Source organism: Typopeltis vanoorti, chromosome 9, assembly GCF_054136105.1.
Source record: "Typopeltis vanoorti isolate ZY-2024b chromosome 9, IOZ_Tvanoo_1.0, whole genome shotgun sequence".
NCBI lineage: Eukaryota > Metazoa > Arthropoda > Arachnida > Uropygi > Thelyphonidae > Typopeltis > Typopeltis vanoorti.
Genome location: NC_143557.1, coordinates 63,831,433 through 63,857,752, shown reverse-complemented (window position 1 = coordinate 63,857,752; position 26,320 = coordinate 63,831,433). Strand labels below are relative to the sequence as shown.

At 34.2% G+C, this 26,320-nt stretch overlaps 1 protein-coding gene across 2 annotated transcripts in view; it reads right to left on the bottom strand.

Annotated features, from left to right (window-relative positions):
- Positions 1 to 26,320, bottom strand: part of LOC150103094 (RNA-binding protein 39-like) — a 356,476-nt gene that overhangs the window by 124,197 nt on the left and 205,959 nt on the right. For both annotated transcript variants that reach the window (XM_090397583.1, XM_090397584.1), the window contains exons 9-10: positions 25,166 to 25,283; positions 18,943 to 19,035 (exon numbers count right to left, since the gene is read on the bottom strand). In XM_090397583.1, the coding sequence (XP_090253709.1) occupies positions 18,943 to 19,035; positions 25,166 to 25,283 (211 nt within the window). The remainder of the gene's footprint in view (positions 1 to 18,942; positions 19,036 to 25,165; positions 25,284 to 26,320) is intronic.

The following is a 26,320-nucleotide window of genomic DNA, read 5'->3' as shown; positions in this document are numbered from 1 at the left end:
ATAAAGCCACATATTTTGGTCTGAAACTTAAAGACCATGTTCAGTGGCAAAAACAGTTGATACAAAGTAGAATGCAAACAATGGATTTATTTTAAATAGAATGAGACACGTGATGTTATATTTCCAGTAACATCATAACCAAGGAAAAGGATAATCATAACTGTAAAATCACTTAATGATGCATTATTCTAATCAAACTTTCCCATATTTTTGGAAACAATAGGCAGTCGTTCCAATTCAAGTTGAGGTGGTGAAGCAAGGCTTCAGCACTCTCCTTAAATAAACATTCAAATTTGTATCGACAGCAATGTAGTAGGCATGTTTCAAACCAAAGAATGTTGTGGTCTGTGTCTATTGTTGAGCCAATCCAGATTTATCAGATTTCCTGTGGTAAATATATGACTGATGTTTTTGTATTCTCTTTTTTACTGAGCATCCAGTTTGCCATCTATCTAAAGTAGGATAGATGATAGTCACAAGGAACTTGGTATACACCAGGGAGAGACATCGGAGAGCATTTATCTTTTGAAGTGGGGAAATAAGTTGAGAGTTTATGATAGGTATAAAAGTAGCCACTAAACCATATTTCTTCAAAATTCTGGAAATTGGTTCTGAAACACCTGCAATGTATGGGATTGGAACTCAATGTACTGTTTCCTTGTTGTTTAAATTAGGTTTGTATCAGTCAAACAGGTGTTACTGGAAATATAACATCACACGGCTTATTCTATTTCAAATAAATCCATTGTTTGCATTCTACCTTGTATCAACTGTTTTTGCCATCGATGGGCTGTAAGTTTCAGACCAAAATATATGACCTTATAAATCAAATAAATATTATCTTTGCCTTGTATTTTTGTGTAAATAATTCATAAAACACAGTTCATTTGAACAAGACAAGAGTCCTTCATAAAAGTAATTTCCTCATAGAATGTCTTTATAAAGAAATGTATAAAACTTTACTTCACTGTCCTAAATTAAACAGATCCAATAGTCTACATTGACTCCCTTTGTGTGAGATAGTACTTTTTAAATCTGCTAATCTTTCCTATCTTTATTTTGTCTATAATTTATATATGTATTTTTATTTTTTTATTAAGTTGGGAAATTATTGATTGATTGACCTTTTTAGTTATCTTACATTAGTTACTCAAGTGGCACTTTTCAGAACTGTCTGTTATTGTTTAATTGTCATTCTGCAATTTTGTACCGAAGATATCTAGACAAAAATTCTATATTTATAAAGTTTTTTTACGTGAGTTTTTCCTCCATTTTTATAATTCTTTTCATCTAATTCATTGTTTATTATTTGACAAGGAATGATGATGTGGATGATGAAGATATATCCCCAGACTTTGATAGATAAGCACTGAACAAATGAAAATGGATGTTATTTAAATATTGTCAAGCATGAGGTTTCGCTCTTCAGAAAGAATTGCAAGGCAAGAACTTGAAGATCGCAAGGGGTCCAGGGTTAATAGTGGATAAAAATGTATAAAGTATCAAAAATTTATATATATGTTTCACAGGGTTTCCCTTTTAAAACTCAGACAAATTAAATTATGTGAGTGAAGAAATAAGTTTTCTAAATTAAATATATTACGTGTATCTCAAACTTTGTGTCAACAAGTACGGTTGCATTAATTTGCCTTAATGTCAAAATAAAATAGTTTACTTAAAAAAATTACAAGCTATCACGATATTAAAATTCATTTTCATAAAAGCTGGTTACTATAACAGCTCTCCAACCAACAGGCTGTGGATTCGAATACCGCCACGGGCATGAATGTTTATGATCATCTTTAGGTGGAAGATGAATGTCATAGCCCGGTGCGAGACCACTTATTGGAGGCTTAAAAAAGTTCCAGGTTTGGCCTCTAGAGCAAGGTTTCCAAGACTATGTAAAAAATAAATGAAAAATACAAATATATATATATATATATATATATAAACTGATAAAAATAGAAAAAAATCCTTAGCCCACCCACAGCACAAAATGTAGTATAAGTTTACAAAATAACCTTTCATGAGTAGAAGCAACATAAAAAAAATTATAACTTTATCAAATAATTTCCTGGTATATACGAGGGTGGTCTGAAAGGTTCTCGGCTGAACAATGAAAAAACGGATTTATAATTTCAAAATTATTTTTATTTTTCAACATAATCTCCCTTAAGACTAATACATTTATTCCAGCGATACTCCAGTGCCATTATCCCATCCCTATAGTGGTTCTTAGTAAGATCTGCAAAATACCCCTCTACAGCTGCATCACCTTTTGATTCGAAGAAAAACACTGACCAGCGAGGAAGAGTTTTAGTTTTGGGAAGAGATAAAAGTCAGAGGGAGCCAAATCTGGGGAATAGGGTGGATGTTCCAACAATTCATAGTACAGATCCCTTAATTTTCCAATTGCCAAAACACCTTTGTGGCCAGGTGCATGCATTGTCCTGGTGAAAGATGATTTTTTTTCCCCTTCAAACCCGGTCTTTTCTCACAAATTTTTTCGTCTAGTCTGGTTAAAAGATCAGAATAATATTCCCCAGTTATTGTTTTACCTTTTTCAAGATAATAAACAAAATGACTTTAGCATCCCAAAACACTGATGCCATGACCTTTCCTGATGATAGAACCGACTTTGTCTTCTTTAGAGACTGGCTTCTGTCCACTGTTTTGACTGCTGTTTGGATTGTGGTGTGTGTAATGGTGAATCCAAGTCTCATCCATAGTAATAAATCGACGCGCAAAATTAGTTTTATTCTTATTAAAACGCTCCAAGCACTGTTCAGAAATTTTCATGTGAGTGTGTTTTTGATCTGCTGCGAGCAAGCACAGCATCCATCTTGCACAATGCTTTTTCATTTGCAATTCTTCATGCAAAATATATCCTACACATTCTTTTGAAATGCCTATATAGTCTCAGCAATTTCACGCACTTTGACTTGCTGGTCATCCAATACCATATCATGCACTTGATCAATGATTTCTGGTATTGTTACACTTTTTGGACTTCCTTCAAGTGGATCACCTTCATGACTGGTATAGCCACATTTAAACTTGGCACCCATTTCTTAATTGTTGAAAATGAAGGAGAAAATTGCCCATAAACTTTTATGAACTTCGCATGATTTTTTTTTGACATTAAACCTTTTTTTACAAAGAATTTTATAACTGCACGATACTCAGTTTTATCCATTTCAAGGGAAACAGACAACACTTTTGCTTCAGAACAGCTGTATAAAACAAACTACTTGATAGAATGACTTGCAATTTCACATAGATGCTCATGACAGATGTACCAACTTAGATAAAGGTCGAAGTCGAGAACTTTTCAGACCACCCTTGTACACTTAAGGGTATGTACAAGAACCTATGATAGTCCAAAGAATTAAGTTATTTATAATAATGCTCAATGGTATAAACAACACCAAGAGGAAAAAGTATATTTATTTAAAACACTAATATTTTGCTGGTTTTCTACCCAGTAGCATCAGAGCAAAATGATAACTGTAATAGGCACACAGCACTGAACTGAGTAATTATGGTGTGGTCCCATCTATGGATTGGCTAATTACAAAGTTAATTTAGAGAAGTCTGGCTATTAGGTCTATTAATGATAGTCTCCCAGATCTTTAGTAAATTAATGCAACCATACTTGTTGAGGTTGGAAGAGTGTTTCATAGCTGATGCTGATTCTAAGAATAGTCTCTCACACTTATGAGGGGTACCCAAAAATAACCAGAATCCGAACTTGGAAGTGAGAATCTTCTAGTTATGGATGATACCACTAGGCATCTCGAGTGTGCAGTTTTCAGTGCCAGTCTGGCAAGTGGTGTCATCCCATGTAAACTGGTTCATTGTACTGGATGCTTTTTTGTTAGTGTTCACAAACAAGTTTGGCAATGTTGTGATGGCTGACCACAAGGAACAGTATGTGGAATTTTTTCTTTTGAGTAAAACTGCAGCTGAAACTCTTGTTATGTTTTGGCAAGCCATTAAGTATGACACTTCAGGTAAAACACAGGTCTATGAGTTTTACCCAAAAATGGGAAAAGGTTTGCCAGGCAATCAATGAAGATTATTGAGCACATTTCTGAAGAGAAATGTCATGGAGTTCATGACAGTGAATTTTAAGAGAAGATTTGCAAATGAAACAAATGTCTGCTCAATTGCGTCTCTTTTGCTCGCAGAGGATTAAAAAAAGTGTGAATGTTTGCACTTTTTTTTATCCCCACGATTTGAGGGGGGCAAGTTCTTACTGACCAGAAATTGCAAAAGATGTGACCAGGAACGAGTCTTGGTGCTACGGTTATGATCCAGAAACAAAACAAGCATCAAGTCAATGAAAACATGCAAATTCACTGAGAATCAAGAAGGCACGTCAAGTTCGATCAAACATCAAAACAATGTTTTTTTTTTCTTTCTTTTAATGTGAATGGATTGTACATAAAGAATTTGTTCTTCCTGGACAGACAGTGAACCAACATTTTTATCTCAACATTCTGAAAAGACTGTGATAGTGTGTGATGAAAACAGCCAGAAATGTGAAGTAGCAATGATTGGTTGCTGCATCGTTGCAGCAACCAATCATTGCTGACAATGATTGGTTGCTGACAATGCCCCAGACCACACAGTCTTGTTGGTCCAACAGAACAGTTCCTGACAAAAAACAACATGCCAGATCGTTCCCACCCACCCCCTCTCTCTTCATGTGACTTTTTTTTAAAATTTCCATGGATAAAGAAAATCATGAAAGGGCAGTGATTTGTTGATGTGGATGAAGTGAAAGAAAAGTTTGCTAGAGGCCATAAACAGTATTCCAGTTGAACAGTTCCAGATATGTTTCCAGTAGTGATAAAAACATTGGGACAAGAGCATTGACTCACATGGAATGTACTTTAAAGGAGCCTAAAATATGGTATTATAAATAATTCCAGTTATTTTTGGATATCCCCTCGTATAATGACTTCTATGTAATATAGATTTTTTTTTTTTTGCATCCAAGCCTATGGGGAGAAGTATCCAGTCTCAGATGTAATTTTTGTCTTCTTGAAGGTAAATGTTAAGATCTGCAGGCACCGAGAACTTTATACACTCCAGGATTATCAAGTAGATGCGGTTGACCTTTAGGACAATGTATGAAGATAGCTAGTTGAATGAAAGGGTTTGAAAATGGTACAGAGATCATATTTGCAAAGAACTTTGGCTATTTTTTTTGATGTAACCTTAACATATGGCAATGGTTTTGCTGTGATTCTGTGTGTTAGGTGTAGGAGGGATGGAAGAAACGTGCAATATTTTATCTATTTTATGTGGGCTGTAACCATTGGCTAAAAAAGGTATTGTGAAAGACTCTGAGCTCAGTTTAGATAACTCACGACTCAGTGAGTTGAGAAGGGTGGGTAGTGGCGAGATTTATGTAAATTGAAGAGCTCAATACAGCCACACTTAAACCAACAGTTTGACTGCACTATGTTGATGATATATTTGCTGCTTGGACTCATGGTCCAGACACACGAGATACTTTTTTGGTGTCTTAACAGCCAACATCCTAAAATACACTTCACCATAGAAAAAGAAAGTAACAATAGTTTTCCCTTTTTAGATATGCTAGTGACATGACTTCTTAATGGCTCATTATCCTTGTCTACCTACAGAAAACCCATTCATACTGGAAGATATTTACATAAACAATCTCACCACCACTACCACCCTTCTCAACAGTATAGTATCCTTTGACACTGAATCACTGAGCAGAGTTATTTGTTCAAATGAAACAGCCTTTGAAGCTAAATTCAAGGATATTCACAATATCTTTTATAGCCAATGGCTACAGCCTATAAAAAAATAGATAAAATATTATATGCACCTCTCCTCCTATACCCAACACACAGGATAACAACAAAACCATTCCCATCCCATATGTTAAGAGAACAAAATAGCCAAAGTTCCCTGCAAATATGATCTCCATACCACTTTCAAACCTTTCATTTACTAGCTACTTTCATATGTTCTAAAGATTGACTACACCCATTTGAGCATCCTAGAGTGTGAAAGTTCCTTGTGCCTACAATATGGTCTACTTTGGGTAAACTGGTAGATATGGTAGCACTCCTGCCTTGAAGAACACAAAAATTACATCCAAGACCATCTTTATGGAAAATAGGGATTGGCAGATCATGCTCTGGATACATCTTCCCATAGGATCACATGGGAAAAGCAACTACATTACATAGAATGTTGTTATAGGTCTGAGAGACTATTCTTAGAATCAGTATCAGCTATGGGAGACTATCTGAGATCTGGGAGACTATCCCTTTAAGACCTAATAGCTGGACTTCTCTAAATTAACTTTGTAGTGAGCCACACCATAGACTGTGCCACTAAAGGATATTAAATGTCAGTTACAATTTAAATTGTTGCCACAATTACTTAGATTAGTGTTGTGTATCTATTACAGTTATCATCCTTCTGTGATGATGCTGGGTAGAAAACCAGCAAAACATTAGTGTTTTAATAAATATATTTTTTCCTCTTGGTGTTGTTCATGTTGTTAAGCATCATTATGAATAATGAAAGACACCCAAGCCTTTCTTTATGTATAATTAAGTTCATTTTCTTTCCAATTTTCCACATCTGTGGAATACTGTCTTATAGTAGGTATCTAGAGCTTATATAATAGCATAGTTAAATTACCATGAACTTTTATCACCTAGAAATAACTATTGTGTTAGATCAAAAGAATTCAGAACTTAAAAAGAAATAAACAAAAGTAAACAGTTTGAATAAATTTATAATCAAAGGTGTCCACAGAAAGGTAAATTTCCATTTATAGCATAGGAATGATGCCAGTGAAATATTTTCAAATCAGAATGAAAAGCAGATACTGAAAGTAAAAAATTCTTTTTTTTGGGGGGGGGGGGGGGGTTTACAAAGCACTTTTTTTATTTTGATTACCAAACTAACTTCTTCCCAACAGAAATAATTTCATTCAGTAATAATTTTTAATTAAATAAAATAATAATAATAAAATTGAATATTGGATTCATATAACTAAAATGTATTAAAAATTGTTTCACATTTTTAATTTATTATAACTGAAAAGTTAAAAATAATTACAGTTATTCACATTTGAATGAAATATTATAACTGCTTCCAAAGTGCCTTTATCTGAGAGGGGGGGGTATTACTCAAATTTTAAAAGGATAAGTGATTACTGAAAGATTGGGAAACACTGCTTTAGAGGATTCAATAGTGAGAAATTGTTTCCTTTTTTTTTCTTTCTCTTTTTTCACTTTCAAGACAATAAAATAAATAATGAAGAACTGCTTAGGTACCTATCTCAGCATTAGAGACTTTAGAGAATTTGATACATCAGTCTTACAGACAAAAAAAAATAAAAAATAAAAACTAACCAAGGACTTTCATCAAAACCTTTGATAACTAAATTCTTTCAATACAAACAGCTTTTTACCAGGCTAGAATGACATTCCACTTTGAGATCCCATTGTAGAGATTAATAACTATTTTATTTCTGGATTAATGCATTCAAATCAACTATCATCTGTTATGTGCACTTCTTTGAACTGCACCTGATATTCCTTCAAATATTTAAAATTTATTTCTACACAATAAACATCATGTTTTATCTCCACTCCCCTCCCCACCTATATAACCCAAGAGAATCAGTGTTTAATATTCAAAAAGGTGAACAAAATTCCTTTATGCTTGAGTTTACTTAAAATCTAAATACTTTTGTTATATAATTTCATAAAAACAAATTTTTCACAATACATTCTGAAAACATTCCAGATCTCTAAAAATCGCTGCTTTATACTTTGTTTCGTAATTGTTTTATACTTTGTTGGGTTATTCTGGAATTACTGTCAAAGCAATTGAGGTTATAAGGGCAAGAGTACCATGTCTATTAATTGCATGTGTTCTAGGGCAGATTCAACTAATTCAACCTTCAGTAAAATGACTCTATAAAGGTTCATGTCATAGATGGAATTCAAATCCAGATCTTTCCAACTAGAAGGCAGCATTACTGACTGAGCCTTGGCAATTCTACTGTAACCAGCAAGTGCATGTGTATGATGGTGTGTATGAAGGATTTAAGAATCCTTCCAAAATGGATAAAGATGATTTCCTTTTGAAGATTAAGTTCAGTAGAACAAAATAAATGAGTCAAGTCATAATTATATTGCATCAATCACTTAATTTTCTGAAATAAACCAAACAAGATATTTAATTCTTCCATTAATGCTATATTATCAAAAAAGATAAGTATATTAATAATAAAATAAATTTCATTTATTTTATTGAAGGTATACATCTACTGATGTATACCTTCAAGAGATATTGTAGTAAGTATTACTATGATCCAATACATTTACTATTTCTTCACTTGTTTTTGATCAATTATTTTTTTTTTCTAAATTAGCCCTAATGGTCAACAAAGATTTTCTAACCAGGATCAAATACACTGAATTCTGTGTTTTATTGGGAGAGAGAGCTTAAAAATAGAGACCCTTTTTTTTTATAATCGGCACATCACGTTACTTTGTCACAAAAACATAAACAAGACTGTATTGTTCAATGATTAAAAAAAAATTATATTTTCAATCTAAATTCAAACCACTTTTTCACTATATTTACAAAATGTAAAAAAATAAAATAAAATAAAAATTTAAAACAGATTCTTTAAAAGTACTCCATTTTCTCTTATAAACACCTTTAGATGTACATTCCATGAAGAAACCAACATATTTCCATTCAAATATCTCATTTTATCAATATTTCAATATGATCAATATCATATTTCACATATTCCGCACTTGTGGACATCCGATACACAACTGACAAAGCGGGGAAATCTGCACTTTGCACATGTCTCAACTTGTGTTATGCACACGGCACATAGGAGGATTGTAGCAGACGCCCGCTTGCAATGCCTTGGCAAAGTAAATTACAGTACATATCCCTCATTTTATCACGGAGAATTACTGTATTATTATAATTCTCCGTGATAAAATCCAGGTTCTGGATAGTCGAGAGTCTACTGTATATGGAATAAGAGAGAAATTAGTCAAAACACTAAATTAGCTGTATACAAGACTGTGTTCAAACCAATTTTAACTTATGGATCCGAGAGCTGGGTAAGAAGTAAAACACTTGACCAAAGACTAGAGACTGCAGATACGAGAGTCCTGAGAAAGATTAAGGGCATGAACAGATGGTATCATATTAAAATCGAGGACATTAAGAAAGAACTTGACATTGTCAACATAGAGGAACACGATAGCAGAGCTAATCTCAGGTGGAATGGTCATACCAGGTTGGCAGGAAAAAGACCCAGAGGAAGACCAAGATAGATGTGGATTGATACGGTAAAAAGTGCCTTAGAAGATAGAAATATAAGATCTGAAAATGTTGGAGACTTCACGGGTAACAGACTGATTTAGAGGAAAATTGTAGATAGGAATTTTTCATGTAGTACTATCATATCCTGTACACCTGTTGAGGGTACATAGCAGGAATTTGATGATGATGAATAAAGAAGATGAAGAAATAACCTGAAAGGAAATATTCAGTTGTTTGCTGATGATGTGAAATTAGGTAGAGTAATAGTTAATCAAGGTAACGTGGAGAGCTTGCAGGACAATTTAAATAGGCTGTCAGTATGGGCAAAAGGTAATGGATGTCAGTTTAATGTCAAGAAATATAAAGTTATGCATTTTGAGCTAAATAAATTACAAGCTGTGTATTACACTGATGGCACCGTGCTCCAGGAAATAGATTTAGCTAGAGAGATTTAGAGGTGGTGGTAATAGACAGAGTTAAAGTTTCAAGGACATATTGCTAAAATTGCTAAGGTAGCCTAAGATTATTTGGCTATTGAAGAACGCATTAATAAGTAGAGATAAGGGAGTTATGCCTCTTTATAAGGCCTTGATAAGCCCAAATTTGGCTTATTTGGCTGAAGTTTGGTTCTCTGAATTTCTTGGGAATGAGGAAGCAGCAGAGAGTATTCAAAAGCGAGTGGCCAAGATGGTGAGTGGTCTGTGAAATGCTCCCTATGAGGATAGATTGAAGGTGTGTGGATTGCAGAAGTTGGTTGATAGGAGAAAAAGAGAGGATATGATAGAAACATTTAAGTTGCTTAAAGGGTTTTATATGATAGATGCTTGGAAGTTGAATAAAGGTGTGGTAAGGTTGTGAGGACTAGATTTTTTCTTGGAGAGTTGTGAATAATTTTCATACCAATCAGCAAGATAAAGCCAATGCAAATAGGCAGAAACATTGAAAATATCATCTGTATTCATGAATGAAGAACCTATAGACAAAGTAAAACATTTCAGGTACTTAGGCACAATTTTTTAGCGAAGATGGTAAATTAAATATGGAAATAGAACAACAGAATCAACAAAGCAAGTATGGTAGGAAGCCAACTGAATAAATTTATATGGAATAAGAGAAAAATTAGCCAAAACACTAAATTAGCTGTAGTATTTAAGCCAATTTTAACTTATAGATCTGAGAGCTAGGTCAGAAGTAAAACACTTGACCAAAGACTAGAGACTGCAGATATGAGAGTCCTGAGAAAGATTAGAGAAATGAACAGATGGCATCAATGGCAATAATCATATTAAAAATGAGGATATTAGGAAAGAATTTGATATTGTCCGCATCCAGGAATGCGTTAGGAGAGTTAATATCAGGTGGTATGGTCACTTTAACAGAATGGGAGAGGAAAGATTAGCAAAATAAATGTTCTGTGCCAGGTTGGCATGAAAAAGATCCAAAAGTGCCTTAGAATACAGAAATATAAGATCTGATAATGTTGGAGTCTTGACAGATAACAGATTGATTTGGAGGAAAATTGTTGATAGGAAGTTAGTAATGATGTAAGTTTCTCATGTAGTACTATCATAATATCCTGTATACCCCTTGAGGGTCCATGTCAGAAATTTGATTATGATGAAGATGATGAGTTTTGAACGAGTAGAATGGGTTGCCAGAGTCAGCTGTGAGTGTCTGTTAATGGGTTCAAGGAGAGGTTCTGTGATGAGTCTTCGAACTCCACGGGGGTGTCCGTATAATAATAATAATTCACTCAATATGTAATGAGCTTCTTCCAGAGAGAACACAGAAAAACTGGTAACAACATTTAAATTCTGAATACAAGAACCAGTCATTGACTCATTCTTGTATTCAGAATAAAATGCATATCTCTATTAAAAAAGTAATAAAGAATAATATAATAATCAAATCAAAAAAATATTGGCTACCAAAACAGGTGGATAAATATAGGCCAAAGAGAGAGAGAGAGAGAGAGAGACAGAGACCAGTGAAACCAGAATGAGCAAATACCTAATCCTTGAAAAGAGGAGGAATAACCAAATATAATAATCGAAACAACAATCTGTCATAATCTTTAGATTTTTTCAAATTATTAAACATGAAGTCTCAAAACAGCATTTTGCCTGAAGGAGTCAAATTAATGAATTTTATAAATTAATTTTACAAGACATGCAGTAATAATGAGAAGTCCCTTTTTCTATCTTGTTCCCTCTTATTTGCATCTAAAGTAATAAAAAGCATGCAGGTCTTACTGCATAATCAATTGTAAATGACCTATAAAATAAGTCATAATGATAAAATTCACTAATGAAAAACATTCTATGTATGGGTAAATTCATATCTACTGTATTTTTCTGTGTATAAGAGGATACTTTTTTTCTAAAATTAGACCACAAACTGGGGGTTGTCTTATACATGTGTGTGTGGGGGGTAACCAGTTGAGAGACCAGCGTTTGCCATGGCGAAACTGCCAGTACCTTGTCTCTGCAAACAGGCTTCCACCAATCACTAGCCTTTCTTAACTCTGTCAATTGACATCATTAATGGCAGATTCTGAATAAATACCAATCAGAACTCTGAAAGCATTCATACATCTGCAACTCGTTGGTGGGGTAAGTATTTTAAACATGAAATGTCCCATAAAAATGTCCGAAAATAATAAAAGATTGTCATATTCTTCAAAATTCAAGTTAAAAGTCAACAATTACACAAAAGAACATGGAAATAAAGCTTCAGAGAGACAGTTTGGACCTCCTCCCACTGAGTATATGATTAGACAGTGGAGATGTTTAAAATATTGATTTCTTAATTTTGGATTCGTCTCTTATACACGGAAAAATACGGTAACTCTTGCAGAATTTTCTGCTAGGTTTTCTAGTCATTAGCATACAAATGAAAAGAGATAAATAAGAACACTTAAAATGTGTGTTACAATATATGTTATTCACTGCACAATTTGAATTCAAAGAAAATTAAATTTAAATAATTATTAATTTGTAAGATACACAAGAAGAGAAGTGTGGCTTAGAACGACTTCCCAAAAGACAGTTGTTCTTGTTGAGGTTTGGTTTGTTTATAATAACAATCATAAATTAAACATTTCTTATGGAGAGAAGAGGCAAGGAATAAGAAAAGTCTCATTGACTATGTTATTGTTGATAGTGATGTTTTCTCCCTGGTGCAGGACACCAGAGTGTACAGAGGATTTGAAATTGGAAGCAATCGCTATTTAGTCTTGAGCAGGATAAAATTGAATTTCATATTGAAAAGAATAACATGAAAGAAAGTTTTAAAGCGAATAAAAGTTGAGCAGCTCTCAGATGTGAACTGTAGACTAAAATACACAAAGATTATTGAAGAAAAAATGAAAGAGTTTGGGAACAGGAATCAAACCTTGGAGATTCAGTGGCAAACTGTGAAGAAAACATTGACTGATTCTGCCAGAGAGGCATGTGGTGAGGTTGTCTGCAAGGATAAAAAAATCAGAACTCCCTGGTGGACACAGGAAGTTAAAGAATCAATGAAGGAAAAGAAGAAAGCATATCAAAAGTTCCTGTCAAATAAGTCAGCTTGTGCTCTTAGAGAATACAGAGACAAATGCAAGAATGCTAAACACTGTGTAAAACTAGCTAAACAAAAGTCATGGGAGGACTTTGGCAAGAATATAGAAAATAAATATCAAAAAGGTGGCAAAATATTCTGGAGGTTGTTGAAGAAGCTTAGGAATGGAGGAAAGAGTGCTGTAAGAGGAGTTAGAGATGATAAAGGTGACATGAAAACGGGAGAAAAAGATATCCTTGAAGTATGGAGTAATTACTTTGAAAAACTGCTAAATGAAAGAAGCAGTGATGACAGCACAGTGGTAAAAAACACTGACCAAGCATGCAGTCAGGAATACATATCCATACTTGAAGTAGAAAAAGCCATCAAAGGCTTGAAATGTGGAAAGGCAGCAGGAATAGATGATAATCGACCAGAAATGCTGAAGTATGGTGGTGTAAGAGTCTTACAGTGGCTGCACTGCATAGTTCAGAAAGCCGGGACAGAGGGACGAATTCCTGATGATTGGAGTAGAGCTCTCATAGTACCCATATATAAAAAGGGAAATAAAACTGAATGTGAGAATTACAGAGGTATTTCCCTACTGAGTGTTCCTTGCAAGATCTATGCAAGTATACTTGAGAAACGGTTGAGAAGAATTGTGGAAGAAAAGCTTGGTGAAGAACAAGCTGGATTCAGGCCAAATAGAGGCTGTCAGGATCAGATCTTCACTTTACGACAAATAGTCGAGAAAGCATGGGAATATAACAGAGATCTGTATTTAAGTTTTGTCGATTTGGAAAAGGCATATGACAAGGTGCCAAGAGAGAAGCTATTCAATACACTACAGTTATATGGTGTCAATGGGGCATTATATCAAGCAATACTTATCTTTATTTGAGTTGTAAGTCAGCAGTTAAAATTGAAGGAAGTACAGGAAGATGGTTTAATGTTAAATCTGGTGTGAGACAAGGATGTACATTATCCCCTCTGTTATTCATTATCTATATGGATCACATTATGAAGGAAAGTGGTATTAAACATGATATCAAAATTGGAGATGTTAATGTCAGCTCTTTGCTTTATGCAGATGATGTTATACTTCTAAATAAATCTGCTACAAGTCTGCAAGATTCTCTGACTAAATTGAATAGCTGTTGTAATAGATATGGTATGAAGGTCAGCAATAAAAAGACAAAGACAATGAAAATAGGCAGAATCATTGAAAATGTCAACTGTGTTGTGAATGGAGAACCTGTGGAACAAGTGAAACATTTCGGCTACTTAGGCACGATTCTTAGTGAAGATGGTATATTAAATATAGAAATAGACAACAGAATCAGCAAAGCTGGTATGGTAGGAAGACAATTGAATAAATTCATATGGAATAAGAGAGAAATTAGTCGAAACACTAAATTAGCTGTATACAAGACAGTGTTCAAACCAGTTTTAACTTATGGGTCTGAGAGCTGGGTCAGAAGTAAAACACTTGACCAAAGACTAGAGACCACAGATATGAGAGTCCTTATTATAGGCGAGAGCGGATGGCATCAATGGCAATATCATATTAAAAACGAGGATATTAGGAAAGAACTTGACATTGTCAACATCCAGGAATGCATTAACAGAGCTAATCTCAGGTGGTATGGTTATGGTCACTTAAACAGAATGGGCGAAGAAAGATTAGCAAAACAAGTGTTCTCTGCCAGGTTGGCAGGAAAACGACCCAGAGGAAGACCAAGATATAGGTGGTTTGATACGGTACAAAGTGTGTTAGACGATAGAAATATAAGATCTCATAATGTTGGAGTCTTGACAAGTAACAGACTGATTTGGAGGAAAATTGTAGATAGGAAGTTAGTAATGATGTAATTTTTTTCATGTAGTACTATCATATCCTGTACAACCCTTGAATTTGATGATGATGATGAAGATTTCTTAAAAGTACACTATTAAATAAATAAGTAAGACAGCACAAAATCATAATATCAATAAAAACAGATGTAAACAGTATATAAAACATTATAAAAAGAGATTTTATATATAAAACCTCTTTTACAACCTCTTTTTATAATGTTTTATATACTGCATTTGTGTTTCTACACTGATTTCATGCAGTCTTACTTATTTAAGTAACAAACTTTTAAGAAATGTTTAATTTATGATTGTTATTTACAATAACTTAGAATAATATATAATTCATATAAGGTTGTAAAGATTAATACTCTGTAAAACCTTAAAAACCATGTTGATAATCGATGAGTCTGATAAAATCTGCATAAGTTTGTAAGGTTGAGACATTATAAAAGTGGTCAAAATAATGACTGAGCTCATAGGCAAAATGAGGGTAGTCAATTAAAATATGAGTGATGGATAGTTCAGAGTTACAAAACTCACACATAGGCATGTCATCACCCCTCAGTAGGAAGGAGTACATAAGATGATGACTATGACCCATGAGTAGCCGAGCAAGAACAACTTCCTGTGTTTGAACCTTGTGCAGACTAGGCTGCCATAATTTAATTTCAGGTTTAATTTGGTAGAACTTATTATTAGTCTCTGTTCTAAGACTAACACTGGGATAAGAGTTTTTGTCTGATAATCTGTGTATGGTACAGGCCATCACCTTACATTTTATAACATTGAACTGCCTATTTATTTAAATCATTCTGTAAGATATTTAACATCACCTTTATCATTTATCACTATTGCCCTCCCTAGTGTTGCATCCTCAGCAAACAACTTAATGTCCTCCTTCAAATCTTCTACTATATTATTAATATAGTAGAAGATTTGAATATACAAATTAAAGTGTAGTGGTCCTAGTGCAGAGCCTTGAACATTCCACTAGTCGCCCTCATTTGCCTTGATTCTACTCCACTAACTATCCACGCCACCAGCCTCATATCCATCCTCATTTACTCCACCAACTTATGTAATAGTTTTTCATGAGGAATTCTGTCAAATGCAAAGTCCAGGAGTATCATGGTATAGCCATTTCCTTTATTCAATTCTGCTGTCACTTATTATAAAATGCAAATAAATTACTGAGACAGGACCTATCTTTTACAAATACCATGCTTCCTGTATAGAGTATCATATTCATATCCTTACATTCCTGAATTTTACTTTAACCAACTTTTTGCACTACTTTAACCACCACTCCAGAGGTACTAACTGGTCTGTAATTTGCTACTTCTGTCATAGAGCGACCTTTATGAAATGTAACTATCCTACCCTCTTTCCACTCCATTGGAACCTTGTCAGAGCTGAGACTTAGATTAAACAACTTCATCAGAGGCACGGCCATTTCACTTGCACATTCTCATAGCAGACATACCATCCATGCTCACTGCTGTGTTCACACTGATATTTTTCAATATATTGAGTACCTCCTGTTCATCTCCCTTAATGCTCACATCAGTCTCTGTCACCTCAGTAGCTGCAAAGTCACCACCTGGATGATATATCCTTGCAAAGTGATCACTTAGTAACTGAACTATTTCTTCTACTTCTGCCACTTTCATCTCATCAAGCAATGGGTAAAGTTATCTTTCTCTTACTTGCTGTGTAGCAAAAAAAATTGGATTTAGTTTGGCCTGCTTAGCTAATTTTCTCTCAAAATGCAATTTAGTCTAACATATCCTACCAGTTACCTTTCTTGTGCTTTATACTGCTCATAGGCATGCTGATCACCTTATTGTTTATATTCCTTCCATAATGCTTTCTTTCTTTCTTTTTTTTTCCCCAGTCTTCTGCTTCATATTGATAGTCATCCACTTAATCCCTACTCAGTTTATCCTTTTGAACCCTGGATATGCACTCTGATACTTGCTCAAAAAAATCCTTGCCTGCTTCTCATGCACTAATGCCCTGGTTTTTGATTTACAACTTAAGTATAAACTACATAAAACTCTGCATTAGTTTCCATTTATCATATTTCTTTCAGAATCAACAAAACTCAAGTAGGTATTCTTACTCTATTTACATGAGAGGCAGAGAACTAGGAAGGATTTCTGCATAGTCTGTAATGAATGTAGAGAACCAACTATGGCTTCTGACTAATGTCTAATTCTTGTTTTCCCATTATATTCCCTGTTAAATATCATTTATTAAGATATCCTTTGTGGATATCTGAAAGAATGCAGATTGACTGGCAATTTGGGACTTAGCTGACTAAACTATACTTTCTCTTAAACCACACATGAATTATGCTGACTGAGCTCTCTGCCTCAATATCCAGTCCTTACTTTTCCATTGTGCAACTGTTAGAAGATATTAACTGCCAGCCTGGTTGATTGAGGGTTAGAATTCGGCCGTGGGCATAGATGTTCGTGATTGTCTTTAGATAGAAGATGAACTTCATTGCCCAGTGAGGGAGCATCACCCTACTAATTGAAGGCCTGAAGTGACTTGAAAAGTTCCATATTTGGTCGCTAGAGCAAGGTTTCCAGACTATATAAAAAATAAATAAATAATAATAATAAAAAAATAAAATAAAAGTAAAATTGATAAAAATAGAAAATTCTTAACTTAAATTCACCCATGGTACAAAATGTACTATGCATTTGCAATTAATCCTTTGTGGGTGGGAGCAACATAAAAACTTGGATACTGAATAAATTGTATTCTGACAGTACTCAAGTCTTATGCTCTGAAAAATGATTTCATTAGAAAATCTTTGGATTCTCTATGAAAAATCTAGGCTTGTTATTTTTAATGTAAAGCATAAAGTGAAAATAGATAACATTAACTGTACAACCTTGTAGTCAGGGGCACATGTGTAACTCTATAAATGCAAAACTGTAATACTAATCAGCTAGTAAATCATTCTTTATTAGTATATTTTCAAAATTTTGATTCTCACCAGTGGTAAATAGGAATCTACTAGTATTGACTGCCACTGAAGAGTAAAGAAAGTGGCATTAATTGCAAAAAACATTGTATTTCTTAGGACTAAAGGAAACACTCAGTTGAGTATCTCTATAATTTGCACATTTAGTTTTTATTTCCCTTTTTTTTTTTTTTTTTTCAATTAACACCATGAGCGCTCTATTTCAATCATCCAGGATTCAATCGTTAGTTTCTAGATTGTGTAAATATAAAGAAATACAAAAATATAAAATTAATAAAATATACTAAAAAATCATTAGAAAAAAGTATTAATGTAACAGTGCTCTGGTGTGTGAGAATTACAAAAAACCAGAAATTTTATATACAAAACAGCAGCATAAATGAGTTTCATTTTTCATTCTATTTCTTAAACAGAACTGAGAAAAGCCATGCTAAGTACTAAAGTAAAAAGTGTATTATTCAGAGGAGTTGTTTCCAATAAACACAAAGCTTCCGCAATGCCTCAGGCGCAATTTGGAAAAACAACAGAACATTGCATCCTTTGGTTGGAAAAGACATGCATTTAATTCTTGTAGTCATGAAAGGAATCTTTATATAGTTTTTTTTTTTTTTTCAATTGAAGGTGAATTAGTCAACCTCATATGGCAGTAGTAGGGCATTTTCTCCCAGAAACTTGGGTTTTTCATCAGGCACACAGGCAAATAGACAATGAGAACGTACACAATTTACAGACAAAAAAATACTGTTGGGTGGTGGTGAGCAATAGATGGAGTTGATGGCAGTGGTGTGTTGCTGACTGAGAATTAGTAGTAAGGGAGACAGTGAGATATGAGTACAGTGGAGTAGAGTAGCATGCCCTCCTGCAATGAGGCCTTGAACTCTTTGGAGGTGTCATGTTGTAATAATAATAATCAAGCATTTCTTCCTATAGAAGTGAAGAAATGGAAAACAATGTTGTTGAACATTTTGTTGAGTACAAAAATAAATGCATTAAAATATAAATAAATGCAATCTGTAAATTGCTCTGTTCTAATGACAAAAAAAGTACTAGCATATTTTCCCTAATTAACACAATAAATCATGAGAGAACATTTAATTAAGCATGTTTATATTTAATTGAAATAGTCAGCATGACAGTTTTAAAACATAACTAATCCTTTAAATGTGTATATCTGAAATACCCACCAGAGAAACAGATCTGGCATCAGCAAACTCAACATATGCAATACCTTTAGAACGTCTTGTCTTATTATCCATTATGATTCGAAGATCACGAACCTAATTTTAGCAAAAAAAAAAAAAAAAAAAGGAAAAAAAAAAGTTCAGTAACTATTAGGAGGTACTTCAGAAGCTCCTCTCCACTATCTACTTAAGATGTGGAGAACAGCTTTTAACAAACATTTAGCTAACAATGAAGCAGATCAGTCCTCTTTTGTTGGCTCAAACTTTTGTTGATCCACTAGTTTCTCCAGACACAGTACATGAATATGTACTGTGTCTGGACATAACAAAATTTCTGCCCAAAACATCTCGATTCATAAGATATTTTAATAAGTATGAAAAGATGTTGTTCCTCTTAAACACCATCCTCAGGTAGACTCGAAAAAACCCAAAGCTTTTGGGTTTTTGAGTCTAAATTTCCTTGATTGGTAATTCTATATGTATTAGTAAATATTTCATTTAGTATCAAACTTGTAAAAATAATTTCCAGACACCCTGTGTTGTGGTCATTATGTTTGGACATGAAGTTCAGAATTCAGCATGTTCTTTTTTCTTTTTTTGAAGTCTGATAAGTAGCCACAAACTTTGTAAAATGTTTTAAGTTGAAGGTGGATTGAAATAAAATTATGTAAGTCACATTTTTCCTAGTTCTTGTAAGATGAATTGTTATTTTATGTGTACAGCTGCCTTGTAACATATTTTAACAAAATCAAAAGGACAAATGTTTAATCAAATACAGAAAGGATAAAGTATTGTGATTATAAGTAAATACTGCTAAAAGATAGCATGTGTGATCAAATCAAAGTGATTTTTACTTGAATCAGTTGTATAGGAAACACCAGTTGAGCTGGGATGTTTTAAATTATGGCCAAACAACTTGGCTATGAAGTCAGCATATTACATCTGTTAAGTACATATACTCTTCTGGTTGTTTGCCTGTTCTGCACAATGGAGGCACTTTGTATCAGACTAGTTAACTCAATTTCAGTTGAAAAGAAGAGCTCAATAAAGGTTCTGCACAACTTAGACAGGATCCAAACTCAGCTCTTTCCAACCAAAGACCCTGTTGATACCAACTGATCTATAGAACCTCAGCAATAACAGTAATGTTGATGCATTTAACAGTAATTAGAATGAGAAACAAAAATAACTTTTTTGGGTGGAACTGGCTTTTATCTATTATCAAAAACTGTGTTTACTTAAAAATTTCCAGTCTGCAAGGATTTGGCTACTTAGCATTAGAACTGAGGAACCTCTACCAGCAGGTACCATGTCCAGTCAATTCTTACTATAGCAGAAACAGTTATAATAAGATCACTCCTTATAACAAACTACTAAAAGATGCTGACAAAGTATAATGATATGCTAAAAGACATTCACTACAGCAAACTATTCTAGTGGTCCCAACAATTTGGTGCAAGATACCAATCGCAAAGAATGGTAGAAAATAGAGTAACTCTTATCATCATCATCAAATTCCTGCATTGTACCCTCAAGGGATGTACAGGATATGATAGTACTACATGAAAAATTTACATCATTACTAACTTCCTATCTACAATTTTCCTCCAAATCAGTCTGTTACTTGCCAAGCCTCCATTATCAGATCTTATATTTTTATTGTCTAAGGCACTTTGTACAGTATCGATCCACTCATATCTTGGTCTTCCTCTTGGTCGTTTTCCTGCCAACCTTGCAGAAAACACTTGTTTTGCTAATCTTTCCTCGCCCATTCTATTTACGTGATCATACCACCTGAGATTAGCTCTGCTAATGCATTCCTGGATACTGACAATGTCAAGTTCTTTCCTAATATCCTCATTTTTAATATGATATTGCCATTGATGCCATCTGTTCATGCCTCTAATCTTTCTCAGGACTCTCATATCTATGGTTTCTAGTTTTTGGTCAAGTGTTTTACTTCTGACCCAGCTCTCATCCATAAGTTAAAACTGGTTTGAACACCGTCTTGTATACAGCTAATTTAGTGTTCTGACTAATTTCTCTCTTATTCCATATGAATTTATTCAATTGACCTACCATACCAGCTTTGTTGATTCTGTTGTCTATTTCCATATTTAATTTATCATCTTCACTAAAAATTGTGCCTAAAGTGCAATGCTTTAGCTGAAATGTTTTACTAGTTCCACAGGTTCTCCGTTCAAAACGCACTTGACATTCTCAAAGATTCTGCCTATTTTCATTGTTTTTGTCTTTTTGTTGCTGACACCTTCATACTATATCTATTACAACAGTTATTCAATTTAGTCAGGGAATCTTGCAGACTTGTAGCGGATTTACTTAAAAGTATAACATTGTCTGCATAAAGCAAAGAGCTGACATTAACATTTAAAATTTTGATATCATGTTTAATACCACTTTCCTTCATAACGTGATCCATATAGATAATGAATAACAGAGGGGATAATGTACATCCTTGTCTCACACCAGATTTAACATTAAACCATCTTCCTGTACTTCTTGAAGGAAGTACAGGAAGATGGTTTAATTTGTGCCTATGGTCCCATCTTTCTGTGGGACCATAGGCACAAATAAGTCTCATTGTCCAGTTCCCCATTCTCATATTTGCCCACATCACTCTACTTGAGACTGTCTGCCATTCAAGAAGATCAGCCTCATATTTTGTGTTGAATACTATGGCTGCTACTCCTTTTCCTTGATTGTCATTGCCTGAATATAAAATTTTGTATTTATTACTCAGAAAGATCTCACCAGTTTTTGTCTGTTTTGTTTCAGTCACCCCAATTATGTCAATCTGGTACTTATCTAATTCCTCAGCTAGCTCCATTTCTTTGCCATTCAGGCTTCTTATGTTGATAGTACCGATCTTTAACTCTGGTGATATTGATTTAGGGTGCATTTTCAGATTTGTTCCAGTAGCTACTTTTCGCCCTGGCTCCCTGCCGAAAACAACAGGGGCCTTGTTTAACCAAGTGACGTCCCAGCTGGCATGAAATTTTGTCATGTTGTACCATCATTTTGTATTTTGGCTTAAGCCAATAAGAATACAATTTGGTCGGCTAAATCCCAAATTGGCAGTTCATCCTTGTTCATTCAGTATCCAAGTAGATATCCAACAGGGTGCACCACGAGAAGGTGAGGATTGGACATTAGGTCGGAAGCCCTTGTCGGTTCTCTGCATTCCTTTAAAGGCTATGTGGAGGTCTCCTCTCAGTTATATATCTTTGACCCTTAAGCACCCCTGAAAAAGTCATAATTATTTTTATAAATTGATCTGAACAATATGAAATGAATGCCTGGCATATCGAGATGTTATTATTATTTCATTATAACTTCTTCATTGAGTCATAAGGCACATTGTGGAAGGCCCATCTTAGACAAGACATCTATCATACCACTCCTTAAACTCATTCACCACCGTAATTTAAATTTAAAAAATCTTTAAAAAAACCATCAATCACAATACTATCCATGATAAAAACAATAACAGCCACAAAACTGGACTTAGTGAAATATAGATTGGATGAGAACAGTATAGGATATATGATGCAAAAATTTTTCACCCTTTCTAATCAAATTTTTATAAAAAAAAATTCTGGGTACCTAAAGTACATACATGAAAAGTTATTAGAATTTTATGCTACAACAAATTTTCCTCTTTTTTTTTTTTGTTATCTACTAAGGTGCTTTGAACCCCTGGCATATCTGAATTAAGGGTATCTCATGATCTAATATGTGTTGTGTCTATAATATGATTTTTTAATTAATTTGTTTATTCGGTGCCACCTTATTCCAGTACCAAGTATAATATTAATATGTGGCAAAATGTATGTATGCTACATAATGTAACGTACAGTATTGCAGGGATGCAGTACTCTGAGAAAAGAACAAAACATTTAATAGAGAAAATGTATTTGCAAACATTAGTACAAAACATATCACAAGAATGGGAATATTCTCATTTATTTATTTAAACAAAACATATTTCACTTCCTTTTTTTCCCCCTAATGGCATCATTTATCATCATCATATCAAGATTCATAACATATCAATTGCTGTGAATCTTAGCAGCAATTAGAAAAATAACTAGAATTCACTGTAAAGAATAACAACATGTTTTCTAAACCAATACACATATCATTATTTTGGATATCTTGAAGATGGCTTTTGGCTTAGTAGTGGTCTGAAGTACTGCAAAACTGAATAAGTATTGCAGTACTTCATTTCCATCACACAACAACCATTGATGCACAATGTACTTTACCCATTATGTGTAGACACCATAATGGGTAAAGTACATCATGCCACGCAAAGGGTCACATGCTTGTAACCAGTATAAATTGGAGGAATATGATGCTCCCAAGTCAGTGCAACTGCATCCAAGTGAAATGGTTGCAAGACTGGAACTGACAGTTTGAAAGAGTTGTTTTGACAGGATGCCATGTAGTAGGCAAATCTGTTCAGCAAATTGGGCCAACCCAGGTCAACAATCACTGATACCATACACAAATGGAAGCACAGGTAGTTAGCACTTGCAGTCAACTGCAAGTGCTAACCACCACACTCACTGCTACCAAGCAGATGGATGGATGTTCAGAGGTGAAATTCAGAGGTGGCAGTGCAATGGTATGGTGTTTTTCCTGGTTTGGATCTCTGTTTGTGGTGCCACAAACATTGAACTTTAAGAGGTATCTGAACATTCTGGGCAATGCAGTGCTGCTTACCTTGTGGCATTTCTACAGATTGAACATGACTCTTTCAGGAAGATAATGCACCTTGTCATACAGCTGCGTGGTTTGTGGACATGATCGTCATCACACTTGACTGATCTATGGAGGTCAGTCAAGTGTGATGACGATCATGTCCACAAACCACGGAGCTGTATGTCACAAACCATGATCTCAACACTAATGAACATCTGTGGGATGAACTAGAGCATCAGGTGAGGTCAAAGGATGTTCACCTCACACCAGTGCAGGACCTCATTACATGCCTTCAGGAAGAATGGTCCAAAATTCCCATTGATTGCTATCATATGCTTGTGAAAAGTATGCCCCCTAGGATTGTTGCAGTTATTGCAGCGAAAAGGAGGTCCTACATCTTATTAAGGTGGGAGCCATGACTGTTTGTTCCTCACACTATGGTGTACATTGACTCCTTTCCAAGCAGTATACAAGCAGTTCATCTGTGGCACATGAACTGTTTGTGCTACTGATGGGTCAGGAATACAACTACTTTTAACTCTGAATTTTATTTGGATCTCAAAATATAACTGTTATATTCAGTGAGTTCTAGTTACTGGACTGATTTCTTATGATGATACTGTTCATCATCATCAAATTCCTGCCATGTACCCTCAAGGGGTGTACAGGATATGATAGTACTACATGAAAAAAAAACTACATCATTACTAATTTCCTATCTACAATTTTCCTCCAAATCAGTTCGTTACTTTTCAAGACTCCAAACATTATCAGATCTTATATTTCTATCGTCTAAGGCACTTTGTACCGTATCAGTGATACTGCTAGGATCGATGATACTGTTAGGAGAAAATAAATGGTAGTGAAAGGTGCTTGGTTTCAATAAATAAGAATATCTCCAGCTCATTTATGGAAATCACTTCAAATGTTAGTATGAAACAAAAGGATGTTATCTGTTATCAAACCTATTAAAAAAACAAATCATGAATTCTAAATCAATATATAACAGCATAAGAAAGAATTAAAGTTACACACAAACACACACAAAGTAACTCTATTAAGCTTAAAATAGTATTAATGAAAATTATAAATGCTGAATAATCCCTAAAATGCGTGATAAATTGCCTCATGTATGATATAATTTTATCTCTGACATACAAACTAGTAAGATATACATTTAAAATAAAACACATTTAAATAAATAGGGGGTAAAAGAAAAAATGATGAAAGAAGGAAATAGGCAGAAAATGAAGGAGAGAATAGAAAGCAGAATGAACTGAAGGTGCTGTTATGTACATATACACTTTAATCTCATTATGAAATATTATGCATAAATTGCATAATATTTCATAATTATGCAAAATCTATGTATGTAAAGTATTATGCATTGGAGAGCAAACTGTTCTCTCCAAAAAATTCAACATATATTGGACATGGATATTTATAAATTCAACAAAACATCCATTACTAATGTTCTAAAAAATTTTACTAAAGGACTTACTTTTCCAACAGATGAAAAAAATTCTTCCAAATCATGGGCCCGTACTTGTTGTGAAAGCTGCATACAGAACACAGTTCTTTGGTCTCTTTCTTCAGGAGTGAGTTCTGCATTATGAGATCTTAAACAAAAGATAACAATGGAGGGCATTAAAATTTTAAAGGAAATATTTATTTTATTATTTTAGGCTGTTTTGCAAAAATCGGTTTGGTCAGTTGGAATTTTTACTGGATGAAAAAGTCCAAGTTTCCATTAAGGGGAAACCTTTCATCTGAGGACTAGCTTGAACCTTCAGTTGAAAAATCCTTATAATTGTTCTTTGTATTCAAAATGAGACTGGAATCCCAGTCAATACAATCAAAGGACATCACCAACACTGACCAAGCTATGGAGGTTTGTTTATAAAGTTCCAAGATATTAAGATACACCAGTCAAGCTAGTAAACAAACAACATCAACAAATACAGTACCAGACATTATTTCAAGTATTAAAAGTTATAAGAATTCCATATGTGCACCTCAAGTAACAAATAAGCAAATTCCTTAATGTAATAGCTTCAACAATAAATTCTTTGGTTGTTTTGATGAATGTAAATAGATTCCCAGTTATTTTGAATCTGAGGTTTGGAAAATTAGAGTCAATGGATCTTCTTCTTCTTGAGGAGGAGGTTTATTCTCAACTCGTGTTGTTTACACGAGTTGAGAGCATTTTGCTCTCAACTCGTGTAAACAACAAGAATCTGTGGTTGGAAAGAGAACAGAAATATGAATTAGCATCAAACATAAAGTTTATATTACCCTCCCCACATACCATATTAATCCAATAAGAGTTCCTCACTAAATGAAATGTCTACATGCATTACCTCTTTTCTGCCTATCCACCAAACTTTGTAATTTATATTCACTCAACCTTTCCAAATAACCAAAATTCCACAGTCCTGATACTGTCTTGGTCACTCATCTCTGGATTATCTCCAATACTTCCAACATCACATTAAAAACTAGGCAATCAAATCTGAGCACAACAGTTCATGTTTGGTCAGACCACGCATGGATTACTATACAGTGGAACACTGCATCCTTATCCCTACTTGTCATTTGTACTCCTTATCATAACAACAAGATGTGTAGCAGTCTTGCAACACTTGCAATGTGCCCT